Here is a 21811-nt window from a genome sequence, read left to right as displayed (position 1 = left end):
GCCTTTTATTGGATTTTTATTTTTTTATAAATAGCCAGCCTTCGCAATGTGAAAAATGTGTATAGAGACCCAGAGGAACACTTCCCCTTTCCCCTAATTTCCTCGGGCTCCGGACTCCTAGTTGGTGTTCGCATACACTGAAGTAACCTTTTTTTAAATGTATTTATTATATATATTATATATATGTGCTGTAAATAAAAAATCCTGGCTTCACTAATGGAGCGTTGACAAATCATAGACGTCTTCTGGAGAAACCAGATTCCTAAGCCATGTGGGCATAACCCGGTTTCTGGCCGGGTTTTTACAAGAGCAAATGAACGTGAAGACTTCAGACTTCTCTCTCTCTCTCTCTCTCTCTCTCTCGCTCTCTCTCTCTCTCTCTCTCTCTCTCTCTCTCTCTCTCCCCATGCAGAGCGTTTTGACCACCACTGTCCCTGGGTGGGGAACTGCGTGGGAAGGAGGAACTACCGTTTCTTCTACATGTTTATCCTCTCGCTCTCCTTCCTCACCATCTTCATCTTCTCCTTCGTCATCACACACATCATTTTACGTAAGTAGCTGAGGGAGGGGGGAAAGGACATGTGCTCAGGCATGACACACACACACACACACACACACTCCTGGCTGTGCTCTTGGTGTGTTTCGAGCCAGCAGGTTGTAAGTGGGCGTTGTGAAAATCTGCAGCATTCTGGCTCGTTACCATCTTCATGCGTGTGCGTGTGCATGTCCGTCCGTCAATGTTCTCTGGGAAAGACATAATGGGCAACGGTTATCTGGTAGACGATGGCATTGCTGGTTGTTCTCTCTTCTTAGATTGTAACACTACTGTGTTCAGTCAGATTTGGACCGTCACTGTGACGTAATGCTCTGTTTACAGAAGACATGCAGTACAATTGTGCTCAAAGGTAGTTGCAGTGCTAACTTATCAGCTGATCGGCCATGACCAGTGACTGGCTGATCTTATCTAGTTCATGAGGCATGACGATTTTGCTATCACACACACACACACACACACACACACGCGGCATGCAAATCAAACACACCGACAGCACGCAGCACAGCGACACACACGCATGACGTCGGGTGTGGAAGTTCTTCAGCGGGAGTGAAGAGGACATGAAGCTCACAGTTCGTATCACCTGGAAGTCCAAGAGAAGCCTCGACAGAACAACCTTGAAAACATTTGGAACAACTAACCTGATCAGACACTTAATCTATTATCATGTCAGTCACTTCATGCATGCTGCTCAGACTAATTGGCTCTTCTGCCAACAACAGCACTGGGTCTCTCCCGCTCCTGTCGCACCCTGGGCCAGTCGGTAGGTGCGGAGCAGGCAGTGGGAGATAATATAATATAATATAATAAGCACACTTTACATTCTTGTAAATAGATGATCATTTATCAATAGTTTTGTAGAAATAAATAGTTAAATGAATTGTGTTAGATGATAGATTGTTGACTATAACAAGCATTACACAGTATAGAATAATACATGTATGAACATTGGGGCTGTCACATTATCTCATTTTCACTACACTTGACTTCATGTGGCCAAAATAATTAACGATAATGATATTATTGTAATATGTAAAGAACATTATTGTTGTTTGTATTTTCTCCTTTTAGCACATTATTTAGACTCAAAATACAAGTGCAGGGAGGTGAAGAGTCTCTACCTAGAAGTCTATGAAAAGCAAGAATGTAAAGCCACAGATATGATCCAAGAGATTCAAGATTATTTACAAGAAGTCCTTATGTATATTATTAACGTGATATAAATATAAAAAATGTGTGTTATCACAGTTATTGTCGACAATTGTATATTGTGACGCCACTAGTGAACATGAAATCAATTTTCCATCACAGAAAGGTTTAAAAATTATTTGTGTATGCTCAAAACAAATTGTCGAGAAGACGTCTCTAACAGCCTGTTTACTATTTCTTCTGACTCTGTCCTCCTTATGCATTGGACTGAAATTGGAAATAATTGCTCAGTTGATCTCGACACTTCAACGTGAACCAAGAAAGGGACTCCAGTGTGTGTGTGTGTGTGTGTGTGTGCGCTTAAGTAATGGCGAACACAATTGTACAAAGTTCTAATGGAAACTCGTCTTCCTCTGTTCACAGGCTCCCATCAAAGCAGGTTCCTCAACGCACTTAAAGAGAGTCCTGCCAGATATCCTTTCACTGAAATTGGCATTTACTGTGCAATACGTGCCCATTAAGTGTTTTCTGTCTTTCTTTATATACGTCTCTGTCCATAGTGGCAAGATGAACTATCTCGATGAGGGCCCATACAGGTCACTCTGTAGTTCATAATTACTGGCATAACATGCCTTTTCAACGCGTTCACACAACACTGATTAGTGTTGTTCAATCAGGGTAACGCATCACGCAACGCAGCGCCTCACAGCCTTTGAGTTGGTCTGCTCCAACCTGCTCCCTCTACAGAGATGTCGTGTGAGGGGGATTTGATATGAGCGCTGCCACGTCGATGCCAAGTGTGTGAGAGACGTCTTAAGCTGCAGCTGTTACAAATACCCTGACAGTCAGCTCATTGTCTCAGCACAACATCAGTGATGATCATGTGGACTGTGGAAAACTCCAGTAAATCCAATGTTTTATTTTGACATTGCTGTTAAGTTTTCCTCCACTTGTTTTTTAGCTGTAAAGTAAAGTAGTAAAGGTTGGAATCAGTCCCCTAATGTCAGACTCAAAATGTATCGTCACCTCCCCAACACAATATCTCTGAGTAGAGCGGGACTGCTAAAGGTGTTTTTTTGCTTTCAACATATCAATTCAATACAATAATCTAAACCAGTATCCGCTAATAATTCAAATCAATAGGCATGTTGATTGTCCCGCTCTCTCTCTGCCTGAGTGCGATAACTGTTTCTCTGGCAGAGAAATGTGTGCCAAGCCAAGCTGATAATGGTCTGTGTCCTACAGAACTTAAATAAAGGGGAATTGCACTCGATAGTATCGTAGCAGTCCTTTGTACCTGGGGAATGATGACATGTTTTGTCCTTGCTAAGGAGGAAGAGGAGGTTTCACAGACAGACTCATGGTCTTTGAGTCGGTAATATTGTACTGACTTACCAATATGCCTACAGGGACTTGGTGGTTGGGTATTTGAAGGTCTTACTACCTGAATAATCTATTCTTCTAGCGGCTGTATCCTAAGATGTGGTCGAGGACCGCTGTGTTTTTTCTTTTACCGTGAAGACGGGATTAATCGGTGTCTGTGTTTTTCTGTAGAGCAGAGAAATGTAACAGTGTCCTGCAGTCCCAGCCAGATGAACTGGTAACTCGGACTATTGGCAAGAGGAGGACAGCCCTGAGGCTGTAGGCCAATAGGCTGGCTGTTAGGACTCGTGGATATTTTGCCCACGCTGGCTTCGTACGGGTCTGTCATGGATCTGTCTTTGCGTGTCCGGGCTTTCACATTACCGCCTTTTTGTTGAACCCATTCTTACATTTTAGTGAAACAATTATTCCTTGACGTTATTGTGTCACTGTGCTGGAGGTGGTGGTGTGTTTCTTTTCGGTCTGGTCCATAGTGGGCCTCTCAGGCTTCCATACCTACCTGATCAGCTCCAACCAGACCACCAATGAAGACGTGAGTATGAAATAGACATCAGACATCATGACGTGTACTGAAAAGAAACCGAACCAAGCTCCATATTAACGAAAACATGTATTTGTGGCTATTTTTTATGATTTTTACAATTAGTCACAAGGCTTTTAATTCAAACATTTATGGCGCCAATGTCAAGAGTTTTATTCCCGTTTGTGCCATAAACATATTTGGCCCTCGGCAAGACACAACACTAAAACATTATCTCTTTGTTGCACAGAGTTATAAATTTTTCTAGCAGTGACGCTTATTATCTGTTGCATGGTCTCTTCCAGATTAAAGGTTCATGGTCTTCTAAAAGAGGGAAGGACAACTATAACCCCTACAGCCATGGCAATATATTCACCAACTGCTGTGCAGCACTGTGTGGACCCCTGCCACCAAGGTAATGCCCACATTAATGACATATAAGCCCCGGCATTCACTCCTCTGAGAGAACCCGTTCAGTAATGTTTCAGCTTGACTGTAATGTCACAGCACCTGTTATTCCTCCCCCCTCATTGTGATGTTGAGTTTTGTCCAAAGGCTAAAATAGAACTCTTAGTCAAGACTCCTTTTGATGTGAAGAGCTGCTTTGAAACCAGTCTGCCTGCAGCCCTTTCTCTATACATAGCTGCTAAGATACAGCAATAGTGCAAAGGATTTCAAGCCCATTTGAACCAGATCAAAGTTGGCTTGATGTATTAGATTTCACACTTTTGCTGTTCATGTGATTTTTAATAAAAATACAGGCCAACTGTCACAGCTTCATTCTCATGTCCATGTGACTGTAAATGTCAGTACACATTGCACATTCCCTCACAGCTTCTTTCACTTCAGCATTTTGCCAAACAATTCTCATTACTCATCCGTGAAACCGTAGTTCTCGATTCCTGCGACTGGAACTGTTCTTCCTTTTCTGTCATCACGGCTCGAAAATGTGTTCGTGGTTATCCGCTCGACAGAGATACACACTATCTGCTCTTACTTTTACTGGCAGTAACAGTTTTGTATCTATACACTTTTACTTTGTAGACGCAACACTCAAAATGACTGTCAAGACGTCACAAGCGGCTCTTTGCCTTTGGAACTTGCGGCCTTTACATTTTTGCCTTTGCACTCATTTAAGAGCACACAGTCTCTAGTTCAGCACAAAGTATGCATAAAGTATCTCAACGTACTAAATGCATAGAAGCAGATACACAAAGTCTAAAAAGAGCAGTGACGGAGGCTTTTGCCATCTTTTCTGTCCGTGTATCTGGCTGTGCTGTGGCCATCACAAGCCATAAGTCCCCAATAGTGATGCCAGTGAGCGGTAAAGGAAAGTCCTTAGTGCACAGGTGGCTGCCATATGGGTGTGTGTGTGTGTGTGTGTGTGTGTGTGTGTGTGTGTTTGTGGAAAGCCACAGGCACGGCACAGCTGGATCACCGGTAAGAAAGGAATGTTTCACCTCAGCCTCGGATTATGCAAGCACCGCTGCTTCTCACACCCCCACACACACACACACACACACACACACACACACACACACGCTTCCTGCATTACCTGCTGCGACCTTGACTCACACTTTCTTATGCATCACCCGACATGTTTTTATGCTCATTTCCTCCCAAACACATTTGGAGACGTTCCGATATTCATCACCAGCAACACAAGCTGCTTGCTGTAAGTTCCCGGAGTCTGTCTGTCTCTGTTATTCGAGCAAACCATTTCCACCTCAGCTCAGTCCCACTGGAACACACTGGCAACACACTTCCTGTTAAATTGTGTGTGTGTGCGTTCTGTGTCAGATTAACCTGGATGATAAATAGCCCTTATCACATGCATCTGGCCCATGACCACACACACACACACACACACGTGCATATTAAAAGTTCAGCAGGTTGTGGTCTAACCAGCTGTATCAGAGTTCTGCAGCATTTCATTTGTACGCCTGTGCTTTAAGGCTTTCAGCGCTCCAAAGAATCTAATGGTTACGCTTTTCTACTGTGTGAAATCTGTGACTGGGGAATGCTCTTCGGTCTGTTAATATTTGTGAATGAATGCTCAAAAAAACATGCTTTTCTACCCTCTGTGTTTCTCTCTGACTAGCCTCATTGACAGACGGGGCTTTGTCCAATCGGACACACCGCATCTGGCACCGCCAACCAATGGCATCACAATGTACGGGGCCACCCACTCTCAGCAGAGCCACATGGTAAGACCTGACCTGACTCTCATTGCTCCACATTATGATCCGTCTCTCCTTCGCTATTCTCAAAAGCTTAGTGATAATCCTGAAGACATGACCTGTGGCTCCTGGTGGTTCCACGAGTGAGGGTTAATACCGGAGGATGCACTCCTTGAGAAGCTACTCCGTCAGATACAACAGAAGAGCAACAGATGTTTCTGTTTACAAGTGCAGCCAAACGAGCTCATGTTGTAATAAAGATGTCAGCCAGGAACTGGAATCTTGCAGGGGAATAGTGGACTAACAATGAAAACTACTAAATGGAGAAATAATTACAGAAGGTCGGACCAAAACTCTGTGTATCCAGACCTGGGAAAGCAAGTCTTTCTCATCCCACCAGATTGAAACGGACGAAATTGCAACGAGCGAGTCGGTGACGTTTTAAATGTTGCACGTGTCGCTCCGTGTCGTCTGTAAATGAGGTCAGCGTTAATAACTAGGAGGGGTCCTTCAACGAGTCTGCTGTCTCACAGTTTCAGTCAGATTACCGAATGTCTAGCAGTTGGCCCAAGAAAAACAATGAGCAGGAATCAGACAAAGATCAAATGTAATTAAGTGAAAGTACAGCACAGTCAGTAAACAGATCTCTTGTAATGTCTCTTAAGGTGTTGGAGAGAATAGCTGGTGTGGTGAAGAGGACATTGTTGTGACCTCACTGTCCCTCTGCTGCCTGACTAGAAGCAACAAGTCCACCGTTGTTCCCTTCAGCCGTTCACCTCACACATTGCATGCTAGATTTAAGGCCTATTCACACGCAGCCACTAAACGTCTCTCACTGGTGCCCTTCCTCTGCGCCACAGTCATCTCCTTGTTCTCGTCCATACCCGACCTCATCCTGTCACTTCTCATCGAGGCGTCGAACGCGAATGTCATCGTGTCTCCAGGTCCTAAATGCGTGGAGGACTTGCCATCGGTTTTCCGTAGCGGTCCTGATGAGCAGCCAGAGTTGTCCTATTGTGCCGGCTGCTGGCCATGTCTGTGCACACTGAAGCCGAGTTCGTCGTTTGCACCTTTTTGAAAACCGAGGCTCATATATGGTTCTTTTTTTTCCTTCTGTACTTTGTTCAAGTAGTCGTAAAATCGCTTTTATAATATATTTTGATCATAACTATTAATGTCCAGCATGCTCTAAGCTAGATTTCTCAAAAATGTCTTTTGAAGCGGTCGCCGACTTTTACAAACTCCATGGTTCAGCCCCTTACCAACATCCCACATACTAATAGGACACCTTTTTGGAAAGATTAAGACCTAAATAATCCAAATCTGCAACAAAACTCACTGCAAAACCAAGCTTTGACATATTGGGAAGGTGTTTTAGTCCAAAAAAAACGTGTTGTTCGGTTAAAAAATAGAAAGGTTACTTGTTTTATGACAATACATTGTCTCACTAGAGAAACCTCCGGCCGACTTGTGATTTTACAGGTACTAATATGGAGTTCGTAAGGATTTTGATTGCTTTGTTAGACTCCCACAAGCCCGTACGGTTACTGAGATGTGTTTGTTAGGGGAATCTGACTTTGTAAAGGATATTTATCATGGATTTGGTGAAACCTTACGGCCGCCGAGGCAAGCTGACGGAGCAGCAGTGTAGTCGGCGGAGTTTACGTAAGTACTTCAACTTAACAGCGACTTTAATTATGTTTTACACCATATGTATCTTCTCACAAGGGTTGCGGAACTGTAGAACTTTAAATGAAGTTAAACATGTGGTTCCGGAGATAATTAAGGAAACGTTCAAACAAAATGAAAACATTTTTGTCCGATAATAGGCGCAGCGGCGCTGCTTTGCCTTGCCAGGCTCAAGAGGGTCATAATGTCCTTTTGTTCGACTCAGTAACGCGTCACTATGGGAACACGGGAGTGACTATTTTATTGCATCTTCCCCCTACGCCTACCGATTAAATGTAATCTTTAAAAATCCAATGCGGCGGTGAGCACATTGTATTGTGACGTCGGTAGGTTTGAGAGGCTGCTGCCTTAACTTAGTTCAATCATTCAACCCACGATGAGTAGAAGTCTGTGTCGGGCTGTGTGTTTATTATAAAATGGAAACGTGTTGCATTTGATTCATGTTTAGAAAGATATTACAGTTTGAGCTTTTCTTTAGGTAGCACTCATTGTGTCAAACGCAGTACAGTAGGTCGACGTGACACCTTGGAATCTCTTGACGTTGTAAAACAAGTTGCGGATGGATCAATATTTCTATGCTTAAAGATGGCGGAGAAGAAATACAGTAGATTTTTTTGACAGTGGCCTTTTTTTTTTTTTTTTTTTTTAAATGTTTACATAAATGAATAAACACACACTCACCTGGCTACAGTGATGTACGGGTTCCCTCGGGCCACACCACTGTTGATTTAGCTGGAAGCTGAAGACATTCTGTATATTTGGAGACGCAAATTCTTATCTCTGTTTATATTGTTGACTTGTGCATCAAGACTCTGTTTCCATAGTCGTGTGCTGGTTAATGCATTTGGGAGTTGAAAGCCCTGTTTCTTTGTGAGGTACTTCTGTCTGTGATGCAGCTGAAAACGGCAGCCTCAAAAGCAGTTGCCATGGTAGCAGTGTAACCTCGATAACATAAAAAACCTCCATCTGCGACTGGAGGTGTGTGTGTGGCGGGGGGGTGGGGGGGGGGGGGGGGGGGCTTGATTGACAGCCGTCATCTTAGCCTCCAGTGAACGGGTTAGTTCCTCCACATTACAAAGATTACAAAAATACCAGATATTTTCTGGTTTCAGCTTCTCCAAAGTGAGAATGTGTAGCTTATCTCTGTTTTATATCATTGTAAATGTATTATTTTGGTTTTAAGTTGTCCCTAAAGAAACAATTTGATAACATCCTTGGGCTCTGGGAATATTCCACTTTTCTATAGTTTTTGATATTTTCTGGATGAAACAATCGAAAAAACTAAGAATTGACAGATTAATAAGAAATAATGATTATTTTTAATATTTAAATGTATATATTATTTAATAATGGTATTTACAAATATAAGATTTTTGTCTCCAACCCAAGACAATGTAGGTGAAAGGAGTTGGGAGTGACATTGTTTTTGGAAAGAGCTATTAAGGAATGAAAATGTATTTTATATTTCACTGCTGTGAGCATTCATTTTATTTGTAAATAAAATCAGCAATATCTGCATGGGTAAGTGGTAAATGATGTGTTATCATTGTTATAAAAGGTCTTTTATTTGTATTATACACTATTTGCTTCGGCCTTCTAAATCTTTCTGATTGTGGCCTTGTCTCTTCATCGGTCCTTTTCCTTTGTGAGCTGTGAGCTATTTTAATAACACACACACACACACACAGTGCAACTCCATCAACCCCCATTTCACACTGAGTGACGAGTGACTGACAGCCCACAGCCTCGTATCCGGTTTGAACCACAGTTAGGTCAGTTTATTAAAGATTCACGGTGAACAGAAAGGCGGCAGCTTCCTGTTTTTCGTAATCAGGCCAATTAAACCAAATGTACCACACTGAGTGCAAACCAAACAGACAACGTGTTATCAGTCAAAGCAAGCAGTGGGTTTTGGTAGGAATAACACAGTCTGTTGCATCCAGCTACAGGTTGGAAGATTCCATCTATCTCATCAAAGATGGAACATAAATGGTACCAGCTTTTGGACATTTTCTTTATTTGAACACTATCCTCCTTAAAATCGTACAAATGTTGAATTAAACTCTGGCTCGATGAAATGGCTAGTCTTGCACAAACTCACTGGAACGTAGGACTGCAACTAATCATTGATTATGTTGATTGTCAATTAATGATTTGCCCTGTGAGGGAAACATTTCTATAGCAATTTCCCAGAGCCGGATATGACGTCTGTCCAGCTGACCCTCCCAGATATTTACATATTACAATAAGCATCGAACCTGAGTAGCTGGAAGAAATAAATGTTGTGGCAACGTGACTTCAATGATCAAAATAGTTGTTTTCTATGGATCGAATAAATTAAGCAAGCAATGGTTTCCCCTCTTAAGGGAAAATATTGTATTTCTGTCTCTACAAATGTTGTTTGTAGAGCCGCTGACATTTTCCTTTACAAAATGGCTCCACCACTAGAATGATATATAATCCTGCTGTGGCGTGTTGACTACTGTACACAGTTCTATCAGGAAATCGAGGTATGAAATGCAAATATAGGATTTAAAAAAAAAACATTGTTATTGTTGTGTCATCACAACCAAGACAACCAAAACATGTCCTGTCTGCTATCCAAGGTTAGTCCATCAGCAGTCTCCGTACATGTCGTTCCTTGTACTTCTGCGTGTGCCTGTCTGCCGTGGGGGATGATGGACCGCGCTGACTCAGACTAGCGATGACTACGAAACACGAGTGGGCCTGAAAGTAGAAAGAAAAAGGACAAAGCGCTGTATTCCTTTTTACACCCTCAGTTTTATTTTCTGTCCAACCCTCTGCTGATGATGTAGCGCTGCGCTAACGTGGCTGTGAGCGAGGTAGCCTCAGTCCAGTAACCCTTGCTCACATTAGTCCCGAGTGAGGCCAAGCTCATAAAGGTGATAAGAGCAGAGCAGCCGATACGTGCAGCTGATGATAAGATTAATAATTCTTGGAAAGTCATCGCTTCTATGTATCTCAACTTCTTAAACCACCTCTGTAATCTGCTCTTTTTAGGTCAATGAGATTGAAACAGAAAGGTGAGCAGTTCGGGACGATTTTTATTTCTTTTTGTGTTTCTTTGGGAGTGGTGTGTGTGCAGTGGAAGGAGGCATCGGAGTACTTAAATGTTTGTTTGGCTTCTCAACTTTCCTCTGTAGCTGGTCTCTAATATTCATGACTGCTCTGTGGGGAGGAGGGGCCAATAGGGTGAACGCTCGCTAATGTGTGGTATTGATGACTTGCTGTGTCCTGACCCAGTTGCTCTGCTACAGTTTTGGATGTGTAGTTTCCACTCTAATGCAAGACGATATAGATCAATTGGTTGTGAGGCTGTGACTTCATAGTCCTGCGTTTTTAACTCTTGTCTACTGACCTCAGCTCTGTGTTTTCACTGTTGCCGATGCACAAACTGGTACTAACCTCTTTTTTCTTTCTCTCCCTCATCCAATCACCAACCCCCTCCTCTGTTGTCTTTCCACATACTCTATTCTTTGATCCCATCCATCTCATTTTTAACATTTGTTTTCTCTTTCCGTCCTTCACCTTCCGGCCTCGTATCCATCTCTCTTGACTTTCACGTCCCCGTTCCTATGTTCTTCTTTCTCCTGCTTTCCGCTGCATCCTCTCAGTGTGACCAAGACCAGTGCATTCAGAGCACCAAATTCATTTTGCAGGCCGCCGCCACACCTCTCCTCCAGCAGCAGAGCAGCGAGCCAGTCATCCTGACGGCCTCCCCTGAGAACGGAGGCGTTTTCCCCGGCCGCGCCTCCCTCACCCTGGGCGTCCCGTGCACCTCGCTGCCCCTCGGCCAGCCCACCCCTCCGACGTCCACCCAGAGCCTCAGCTGCCACGAGGCCACGGACGGGCTGCCGATCCACGGACACGGACACGGCCACACACACAGCCACAGCCACCCGCTCCAAGACCCAGTGGCCCACCACTACTTTCTCACCCCGGAGGAAGTGCCCTCGCCGCCGGGGATGCTTCCCTGCGGCAGCCCCCTGGGTCACAGCCACGCCATGCAGGCTGGCTTCTACAACCCGGCCAGCCAGGACTCATTACACGAGGACTCTGTCAGAGGATTGGTAAAGCTCAGCTCGGTCTGACAATGGGATGTAACCCCTCTCCCCTCATCCCTCTTGAAACATGTGTTCAACCCATGAACGTTTGGACCAACTCACTTCACCTGGAATCGGCTTTCGTTTCTCTCCTCAGCAGGACGTGAGAACTGAAAAGGGCTGTGGTTTAAATTCAGCTGCTCGAAAAACTGAATGGAATTTAACTGAGCCGAAGTGAAACCGGTTTCCCTCAGCCAATGTCTTGCCAGACGTCTCCGTTGGAACAGGAAGCGATGTTTTCTAGTGTGGTGACCTGCAAGACAACTCCAACATATGCTTCCCTTTTTCTTTTCTTTATTTTTTTTACTTCAAGGGAAGCTTATGCCATGATCTCCTGGAAACTGGACTGGGGAGTTTATCTGTCAGAGTAGGCATACGTCTGTGAGCCATGTCAGGCAAAAAAATATGTTTTGACAGTACATGACATTTTTTGGTCAATTATGAATTTCTGTCAACGTCTGACTTTTTTTTTTGTAAAACAAACTTTAACCGTTTTGCCTGTTGCTGATTGGACGGTGTCTTTTGCCTTTTTTCTTAGACATTCTATTCTCAACAGTGAAATGGTTGATCATGGTCATAATGTTGCATATCATCCTGCTTTTTCTATGTAAAAAAAAAAACCAAGAGACTGTTGTACTGTATCATGATTATTACAAATCTTACAAATTATTATATTTCTTGTGGATATTAATAAAACACCAACTTTTATCAGATAAGACTGCATTAATATTGAAGTTTAAAAAGCATAATGTGTGCTAATGTGAGTCATGTGGCGATGACATGTCCTTTAAAGTTCATCCTGTGACTATTGCCTGTGGTCATTAGGCGTAAATGAGACTCAATTAAAAAAACAAGCATGTCCCATGAATGTTGCTAAACATTTATGGCCGTTTAGTTGAGACTTTCTGTAGACGTCTGGTTCTCATTCATCCTGACAAAGTCCTGGTAAAACAATTCTCAGACTAAAACAATTCTCGGCTCACACTAATATTTATTAAAGGTTGTTTTGGGTGCCTCATGGAAAAAAAAGGATTAAGAGTCACCTGACTAGCAGTCATTGGTGAAGGTGTCTGGCTAGTAAAAGACAGTAAATCAACATTTAATTATCTTCTACCACCTTGTGGTTGTATGGGAGTACTGCAGATGAAAGTGTAGTTATTTTAATTAATCTACATATTACCGCACATTAAAATATCAGACTTCAGTAGACGCCTACCGACTCATGTTTAAGCTGCAGTAACCAATATCCCTATATTACACAGATCAAATGACATAATGTGAAGGGTTGTTATAGTGAGGGTCTTACTGAGATTGTTTTGGATTTTCCCAGCCTGTTACTTCACTGTTTTTGGCTGATCCTGTCTGCTCTTATTAACCTTGTTTCCAGATGTAGCAGGCAGCTGTTTTCACTTTAAAAACTGTTAAACAAAAACAAGTTTTGCCACTCAGCACCAGATGGTTGTCAAAGTTAGCTGGAGCATAAAGTGACGTATTTAGCTAAATGCCCAAAAGGGCTATGAGGAGAGTGGATATTAGGCTTTCATTCATCTGGTGGACACTGACATGACTCTAAATGAATGCTAATGTTGATATGATAAACAACGTTTACGGCGTGTTTTGCTACCCCCTAGTGGTCATTAATATAAATTAATGCAGGTTTAACTCGAACCATCTACACATGTGAAACAGTGGAATGATAACACATTTATTTGTTATTAAATCATTTATGATACATAGGCAAGGTTTTTTTCATACATATTTTACAACAATTACGACAATGCAAAAAAAGACATTGGAGAAGAAATATCGCAGATTTTCTTTTCCTTAAGACAAGATATGGTCACAGATGCAGTATTTTACTATATTCTACAGCATACATACAGATTGCAACATGTCATTCACTAGGTTATTGAAATAATATTTTAAACTGACCCTGTACGGCACTGTGCTTGAGTTCAGCTGCACCATAATGTTAAATGGATTTAAATGTCAAGTGCCAGGACGCTTTCATATGTTAAAGAATCCTGAGGATTCTGACCTTTGTAGCAGATTGAAAAGTAAAGAATGAAACCAAGACATGTGGGTGTGTCCTAAGTAGACATAGCATATTAGATAAAAAGAAAAGCAATTTAGAAATGTCTTAAATTCCCCCCAAAATAGTAATTATTTAGTAATGAGAAATGTTTCAACGCCTTTAAATTATCTGTACAGTAAATAAGTCGACATTGGGCCTTGCTCCAAAAGCATGGAGCCCTTCAATTGAGTTCATTGTTTGTATTTTCCGTCTTAGCATTTAAACCAAGACAAGTGCTTATTACCATTTGCAATATTTCCAGTTTTAATTATACAGTGCATTAAGGGCGTATCACAGCAGAGATTCACTAGAGACGGTATAAGAAATTCAACCAAGGCAAACTTGGTTTGTAGCTGTAAACGATCGTGGCGCCTCACGGCCTGATGCTCAGCTAACTTTCATGCATCAGTCGTCTCTCCAGGGCTGGAAACATGGGCCATAATACTCCATGGAAGGGCCTGTCCATGCTCCTGGGTCACCAAAATGCTAGACTAGCTTAAATCAGTGACCTGTGGTTGCTGCAAATCCTAACCTGACCTGAGGTCAGTACAGGATTTGCCGTTTTCAGCATCCATTTTCTGGGTCATTGTGGCTAAGCTAATGTAGCATCCATAACCAGAACACGACAGCATCTGTAACGCTGGCTTCCGTGGAAGTCTGGAGTCCCGAGTCACCACAGTTTCACATCATTGAGGTCCAGGTCCCCCATGATCTCCAGCTGGTCAATGCTGCTCAGGTCCTGCACCCGGTGTCTGAACTCAAACAAGTGGGAGCCGTTCACTGCCAGCTTGAACTGATGAGGCTGACAGAGGATGAGAATCTGAGGACACAAAACACTGCGGAATAGTCAATCGTTACGGAGCTGGCGGGCGTATCGAGAATGAATGAGAACTTGTGATCGCAGCAGAGTAGGCGGCAGGCGGGTCATACCTCGAAGTACTCCCCTGACGAGAAGGGAAAGAAGGGCAGCTCCCGCTCCTCCTGGCCCCAGGATTCACTCAGGTACGAGTTCCTGATGAACGCGCCCGACTTGATGCGAGGGTTCAGATGGAGGGCGATGTTCTCCGTCCTGCTGGTGCGGAGGTTCACTGTAAAACTGGAAGAAACGTGGATTAAAAAAGGTGAATGTTTTTTGTTTTTCCTGTAAGAAAAGTTGAGTTACCGGAGGGAAATTGTTATGACTTTACCTGTGAGGGTACATGCTGACCTGTCCTTTGATTGTGATGTGCTGTCCGGGGCTCAGTCCTTTGAGGACACTGCCTTTATAAGGGAGGCTCTGGAATGAGAATGAGTTGAAGCATTGTATAGCATTGGTTTTATTATCGAGAAATCTGCAGATTATTTTCTCAGCATTTTTCATTACGAAAATAGTGAGAAATGCCGGATATAACTTCCAAGGTAAATGTCTTCAGAGGCCTTATTTGCAACAAACCAAAACCCAAAGACATTCAGATGACCATCATTTATCAATAGTGTATAAAGTAGTAAAATGTGTCACTTTTCCTGAAGAATTACTTAAACGATTAATTGGTTTGCAAAAGCCGGTTAATTTTCTGCCGATCAATGAATAAAATAATCAACTAATCGTTGCCCTCTGACTCTGAAACCTCTCAACAATCCATTTAAAATAATCAACTTTTTTTATCTCTATTTTGGCACCATTTAATATTGTATGAAGTTAGTTTATGTAACGGGGGCAACACAGCGAGAAGCAATGCAACCGATTATGTATAAAGGACATCTAAGCTCTGGGAATGCGTCTTTAACGCTAAAAACACGAGTAGTCCGATTATAACCAACATTTCGGGTGCTTTCGCTTTGGGTTTTAACCCAAAATAATGTGGTTTAGATCATGCAAACCGACTTGTTTACAACCCGACAGCTTTTGCCCAACGGGACTTTGTTGTTACGATGTTGGTGTTTTCCCAGACCTAAAAAAAGACTTTAAAAAACCAGAATTTCCTTTTAAGCGCTGCATGCTGAATTGATAATTATTCGGCACACAAACAAAGGAATCATTCAGAGAAAATGATCCAGTTTTCATGGCATCTCAAGACACATTTAGGCACCGAGGCTTTTTCTAGATGAAAGGAACAACTCACCAAGTCGCCTGATTCTGAATATATTGCCTGACAGAAAGAAAAGAAATGATAATAGCACATTAAAAAAATTATTAATCAGATATGTATTTAAAAGAAACATCTTGAAGGACAATGCTCTTACTGAGTTTGGGATGTAGCCAATCGCGTGCACCTTGACTTTTCCAGAAATAGAAAACGTGTCCACCCTGTTCAGTGGGATTTTGTGCTTGTATTCCAGCAGGTGAGTACCATTTACTGCCACCTATGGGTGAAGACGAGCATTTCAGTATTCTGTTTTTCTTTTTGTTTTAAGGTACAACATGGGTTCATTGATGCCTTCACCCTAAACAGCATGTGCTCACTGACCTTGAAGGCGTCTTCGTGCACCAGGATGATGGTCTCGAAGGGGGCTCCGCGCTTGTAGGGCAGCTGATGGAGCGTTTCCTCCTTGCCCCAGCTCTCCTGCAGCAGGGAGTTACACACCACACTGGGCGAGCCTTTGAAGCGAGGGCTGAAGTGGAGGGCGACGTCGGAGCGCGGCTTGGTGCTGCAGCCGCTCGACAGGTCGACCTGAAACCTGCCGAGAGGGAGCACAAAGAGGCCGGGTTATTAACGAGGCATTATGGCTTAATGTCAAACGGTTGGGGAGCTTGCACCTCTTAAAAAAGACGAAAAAACGCCTACTTGGCATATGGAAGAACTACAGCAAAGTGGCATCCTAAAATATGAGTGCAGAAGATTTGTTACCGTCTAAATTTGACTCGAATATTCAGCTGTATTCAGCTGGAGGCTGCAGGACGGGGCTCCTGAGCCCTCAGTTTGAATGACGTGTGTTTCATGAGTCAAGTTAAGCCCGTCCTTAGTTCTGTGTAAACGTTTGAAGTCAGAGGGTGTGTGGTTGTATTTTTCGTTTTTGGTGTATTGAGTATATTTAAAGATGCCGTGAAATGAATCCTGGTACATGTCGGCACGCTGAATCTCTTCATTGGACTACATTTACCATCAGCACTGAGTGGACGTCGGCTTAAAAAAGGTGGCGAATGTTCTCTTAAGTGCCATGTGAACAAAGGCAGGTGCTCCTACAGAGGCCTCGTGTCTAAATCTAGATCTTTTTGACCAAAACATTTATTTGACGTAAGCGGCTGAAAGGTTCCTGGAGACAGGAGTGTTAACAAGGTGAGGAATAAACTTAGCTCAACTTGATTGTTTTGGTTTGCGCTCCCGTGGTGCATATTCATGAGTGGGGTTGTATTTAATTAATCTACCATTACTGACAATGTTGTGGTGTTGGATGGTACACACGCATTTATAAAGCTTAGGTTTCTATTTATCTTTGATATATGATATTTTTTAGGAGCTATTGATATTCCACTGTGGTTCCCGGAGCCACTTTTTACGTTTTTTATTGTGTATTTGTTTCACTGCCACCAATCGACATGAATCCAAAAGAAATACATTTACCAAATTAACTTAATTGGAATATCTATCTGATAATATATACATACATGTGAGTTAATATTGATGATAGGTTGTAATTCATGAATGTATTAATTTGCTAGTGTATGTGTATTGTGGGTGCCTCAAAAATAAACCACTATGAGGGATTGCAATGGTTTAAAAAAAAAAAAATCCAGACCAATGAACGAGACACAACAGACTAAAGCGTCACATGTTTGGGGTTTACCAAGCAGATCTTTGACATATCCATAAAGGTGTCTCTCAACCAGCATCTTACCTGTCAGCATCCGGGGGCACAGTGCCCTGGATGATGATGATCTCCCCAGGGTGCATACCTCCAGGTATGGGCCCTGTGTATGGGATCACCTGAGGTGGAGAGTTGACGTTAAAGCACCGGATACGTGTGCACCAGCAACTGAAGACATGCTACCTGAAGCGGGAAGCTAGATGGAAACGCCTCTGGCTGCCATCACATATATCTAATAAACATATTAGTTAACGACCAGTGTGATAGACAGCTGCTGCTGCTGCTGCACATGCATGTTTAGCTGTGTTGTAAGCTACATGAGGGTCTATTGATCATTCCATGATGGCAGCAGAGGGCTGCTGTGGAGGATAATAATAATAATAATAATCATAATAATAAGCCTCTTACCGGGTTCAGGACCGTGTGTTTCGCATTGGCCACAGACATCGGGCTTCTGGTGTCGGACTACCGCATGCAGCTCCGCTGAAAGACAACCGTGTCTGCGCTAAACACGAGCGGGTTGTGGCGCTCCTGCACTACACGGGGGTGACGGCAGTGTGCATCTTCACTCCATCAGCCCTGGACACCGCGCGCATGCGCGAATCCTACCACGTGATCAGGTCCGCCGAACAACAACGGAGGCCCATTTGGGGTTCACGTTAACTGTTGAATATTGATAAAACTTTTTTTATGAGCTGATTTATGGACAAAATAAGATTAACTGTTAAATCATCAAAAGTGTTAAAAAGACTTTTATCTGTTTTATTTCAATACCGGTGGGCTACTAGCAAATTAAATACAATCCTATATTAATTTAACTGGAGAACAACTGGATGGCATTTACATGCACTAAATGTTCAAAAACAACAATATTAATAATAATAATAAAATAAAAACGAAAAAGAGAAGTTCGTTTTTGTTAATAAGTGCAGTATTTTAATTACACTTTAAGAATAGTTAATTAAAGGAGTTTCGCTTCTAGTTATTCAATGATGATGAGTCTGGGCTCTCTATTTACACATCTATGGTTAACGGCTGGCGCCATCTTGTGCTCAGATGTATTATTGCACACTTGGACATAAAGGACATGCAGGCCTGCATGGGTTTTAAAGAACGTCTTTACTTCTCTGAAAGCACATTAATGCACACACTTCAGCGCAACACAGCCGCATGCTGCAGCCTGTTGTAGTCTACTGAATAAATGAAGAGCATAAACGTTACCCTCCTTTATATCACCTGTGTTTACTATGATGTATCTCAACGTATATCATGCAGACCATTTTAAAGTGGCCTGAGAAATTATAGCACACTATAAAGAGTCGCATCAGGAGGTCTGGTGGTTGGTTTGCAAGCAGCAGTTGAACACAATAACTTTGTTTTCATGGTTTGTTGAATCATACAACCCACACTGTGATGCCAGTGTTTCATGCAGTCTTCTAGCTTGAGAACAAGACTCTCTCAGCTTCTCTGTACTATACGCTGAGATATAACCTGTGATCTTTCTCTAGGTGCAGCAGGTCTGTCAGGAGCCATGACAGCTGTGTGACAACTGAAGTGTGTTTGGTCTCTGCTTCCTACACAATCTCCCCCATCAAGCTCTCCACTACATGCATGGACATTGACATCCACCCCTGCGTATGCCATTGGATCTGGAGCTTCCTGTGGGGAAGGAGTCATGGGTGAAGGCCCAGGCCTGTGACCTATATCACACAGACTCTTCTCTTCACACACCGACCGTTTCAATATATTCAACTTGTGCCTTACGTCTGTCCAGTCCATAGTCGTGAATGTGATACAAGCAACGCCTGGAGGGGATTTTTTTTATTTGGCATAAACGTCCACCTGGGTTCAAGGTTCAAGGATGAACTGATTCGAATTTGGTTGTCAAAGATCACAGTCGCTGTGACCTGGAGGTAAACTGCAGCTTGACTTGTTAGCAGAGGCATACAACTACGAGGCAATCATTCTAGTTATCATGCTGTACTGAAAACAAATTCCACTAATTTTGAACATGTGGCTTTTAAAGTGAAGTGAAATGTTATTCCTGTAGTGGGCGCTAGAGGAAAAGTCAGGAGAACACCAAAGTCAGTCTGCTTCATCCTCTAGGGACCATGAATATCTGTACAACAATTAATGGAAATACATCCAACACTTAGATATTTCAGACTTGATATACAGACTGGATATCAATGCAGTTATTAGTTATAGGTAAACAGAAGATAATACCGATATTGACCGTGAGAAGATGAGCTTGTGTTTTCCACATTCGGACATTAGATATGCCTCGGCTCATATCTTGGTTTAAAAGTGTCGAAGTGTTCATTGAATTCTCCACTCGTATTGCAATCAGCTGTTGACATATGGACGTCAAAGGAAAGACCGCGTACGTTTTGTTAATTTATTAAAACAATAAAAGAAAAGTTCAAATGACAGACATGCCTCATGTAAATACCCTTCGATACTGTCTGTCAGACTTAGATAACATTTTACACGAAGCTGGTTTTCATGTTGGCTCCTGCGAAGGTGTTTTCTTTCTACATTATAAAGACGTGCTTTTATTTTGAACGGTGGGGGAAATAGCTCATACGGAAGCTGTGTCGTCCCAAAGAATTTTTTTTTTGAGATAAGGGAATACGGTTTGTCTATATTTAATTTCCTATTGTTCTTGATATTGAGCATTTTAGTTTCCTTGGGTGAACGTGTGTTTAAGTTAAGCTACACATGGTGCTTTGTGGGTTGAATGTACTGTAATCTTACTGCGTCACTAGCGAGCTGGTCCTGGATCAGTTTGGCTCAGTCTGTTGAAACGCTGCATCATGTAAGTGTCGTAGTAACTCATGCAAAACAAGTCAAGACCCCGAGCAGCCTGTCTGAGCTTATCGTGTTGTTAAATTCCAACAAATAGTATAATACCTTGTATTTTTTATACTCTTACGATGTGTTCAATGCGTGATTTTGGAGCGGACGTTAGATAAAATAAAGCTTCTGTGAACCATCAGTTGGAGAGTTAGAGGATCTTTCAACGAGGTGTACTATCTACACCATCAGTAAATATTTTTTAGTCGAGTTTCACTTTCCTTTCTTCGATTACACACGTTTTAGGTCCAATACAAGTTATTCCTGGGTTTAATAGAAGAAGTATAAGTGATCGCCTGTCGTCCTCTTTTGTCCAGATTTGAACCGTGCGTCGTCTATCCAGAGACTGAAGGAAGACATGGGTCTAAGTGAGCATCTGTCCCTTTGGCAATAATATATTTAATCGAAAGTACTGATTATTTAACTTGTATTGTGACACGTGCCGTTGATTAATCCAGATGTGTATCTTGTGTTTCAGTGAAGGCTGCGGTCATTGGAGCGGGAGCAAGTAAGACTTCTTTAATTTTTTTTATTTTACTTTTTTACTTTTTACTATTTCAATTGATCTTAACACACCTATGTGTTTACTACACTTGTATCGTGAATGATCCATCTTGAAGTGACCAAACCTGGCCTCTTCTGTGCTGTTGCCCATGCGCAGTAGGTGCTGTTGCCCTGGCTCCTGTTGCTCTGGCAGCAGCAGGTTTCACCGCAGCTGGAATAGCAGCAGGCTCCATTGGTGCGAAAATGATGTCGGCTGCTGCGGTCGCTAACGGAGGAGGAGTGGCAGCAGGAGGGCTGGTGGCTGGTTTGCAGACAGCAGGTACACATCTTAACTAGATATTGGTATGGTAGTTTTAACTGTTGCATCATAATGGTGACATGATCAGTGCTGTTAAATTGTGTTTGTAGGTGCAGCTGGTCTGTCAACAGCTGCCACTGCCGCTGTGGCCGGCACCGGAGCAGCAGTGGGATGGCTGGTGAGCTTCTTCCGCTGAAGAAAATGACAGCAGTGTACCTAACAGCACTCATGTGATGTCAGACAACTACAATGTGTTGTTCAATAAATATGTGCAACCTGTGAAAGACTCTGGTTCATGTGTGTCGTCTGTAAACATTTACTTTCCTCATCATGTCCACCAAAAACGAGTAATTGATAGGTTCATTCACTTTTTTAAATGAAAGGAGCATTTTTTTTTCTAGCCACAGTTAAGTCGTGGACCGTAAAACCCAAACACCAATCTGAAAGATGCTATAGAGCTTGTACAGCTGAGGGGAGCTGCATCGGGACATTATCATCTGTGGGTTTATAAGATCATGTCATATAAAGAACATTGAATTGGCTCCTCTTCTTACACACCAACAACTTCACATCCCAAGATAATTCAGTCACCATTCTAAAGTATGCTGATGATGCAAGCATATACACCTCATACGCAAGAAACAAGGAGGAAATGCTTCGACTCAAATTGCAGATTTAATTAAAGTCTCCTT

The 21811-nt window shown here is 42.6% G+C and overlaps 3 protein-coding genes across 7 annotated transcripts in view; 2 read left to right on the top strand and 1 right to left on the bottom strand.

The window, feature by feature from the left end:
* The window catches only part of zdhhc14 (zDHHC palmitoyltransferase 14), a gene marked incomplete at its 5' end in the record, with an annotated part of 41382 nt that extends 29084 nt beyond the window's left edge, over positions 1–12298 (top strand). Inside the window, 6 exons of one of the 2 annotated variants that reach the window (XM_079216908.1) lie at positions 413–550; positions 2129–2177; positions 3518–3620; positions 3914–4023; positions 5710–5815; positions 11158–12298. In XM_079216908.1, the coding sequence (XP_079073034.1) occupies positions 413–550; positions 2129–2177; positions 3518–3620; positions 3914–4023; positions 5710–5815; positions 11158–11589 (938 nt within the window). In that variant the 3' untranslated portion in view covers positions 11590–12298. Of the gene's footprint in view, positions 1–412; positions 551–2128; positions 2178–3517; positions 3621–3913; positions 4024–5709; positions 5816–11112 lie in introns of both variants that reach the window. The other variant, XM_079216907.1, reaches the window with a different exon arrangement.
* Positions 12299–13292: 994 nt separating this feature from the next.
* Positions 13293–17935, bottom strand: LOC306735289 (galectin-8-like). Its single transcript, XM_079216747.1, has 8 exons — positions 17870–17935; positions 17492–17580; positions 16123–16333; positions 15899–16018; positions 15778–15804; positions 14863–14951; positions 14606–14771; positions 13293–14495 (listed from the first exon to the last, which is right to left on the bottom strand). The coding sequence occupies exons 1-8, from the start codon at positions 17906–17908 to the stop codon at positions 14346–14348; spliced, it is 891 nt and encodes a 296-aa protein (XP_079072873.1). The 5' UTR covers positions 17909–17935; the 3' UTR covers positions 13293–14345.
* A 2090-nt stretch (positions 17936–20025) lies between these two features.
* Positions 20026–21406, top strand: LOC306735014 (uncharacterized protein). 4 transcript variants are annotated; one of them, XM_079216432.1, is made up of 5 exons: positions 20026–20097; positions 20635–20685; positions 20796–20825; positions 20979–21140; positions 21230–21406. In XM_079216432.1, exons 2-5 carry the CDS (start codon positions 20676–20678, stop codon positions 21313–21315), a joined length of 288 nt encoding a protein of 95 aa, XP_079072558.1. In that variant the 5' UTR covers positions 20026–20097; positions 20635–20675; the 3' UTR covers positions 21316–21406. The 4 variants fall into 4 exon arrangements, with proteins under 4 accessions (XP_079072558.1, XP_079072559.1, XP_079072561.1 ...); XM_079216433.1 differs by lacking the exon at positions 20026–20097 and adding an exon at positions 20193–20279; XM_079216435.1 differs by lacking the exon at positions 20026–20097 and adding an exon at positions 20419–20488.
* Positions 21407–21811: the final 405 nt, after the last annotated feature.

The sequence above is a fragment of the Taurulus bubalis genome, assembly GCF_910589615.1.
Source record: "Taurulus bubalis genome assembly, chromosome: 4".
In the NCBI taxonomy this organism is placed as follows: domain Eukaryota; kingdom Metazoa; phylum Chordata; class Actinopteri; order Perciformes; family Cottidae; genus Taurulus; species Taurulus bubalis.
The sequence above is the reverse complement of the archived record's forward strand: the minus strand, read 5'-3'. Positions and strand labels throughout refer to the sequence as shown.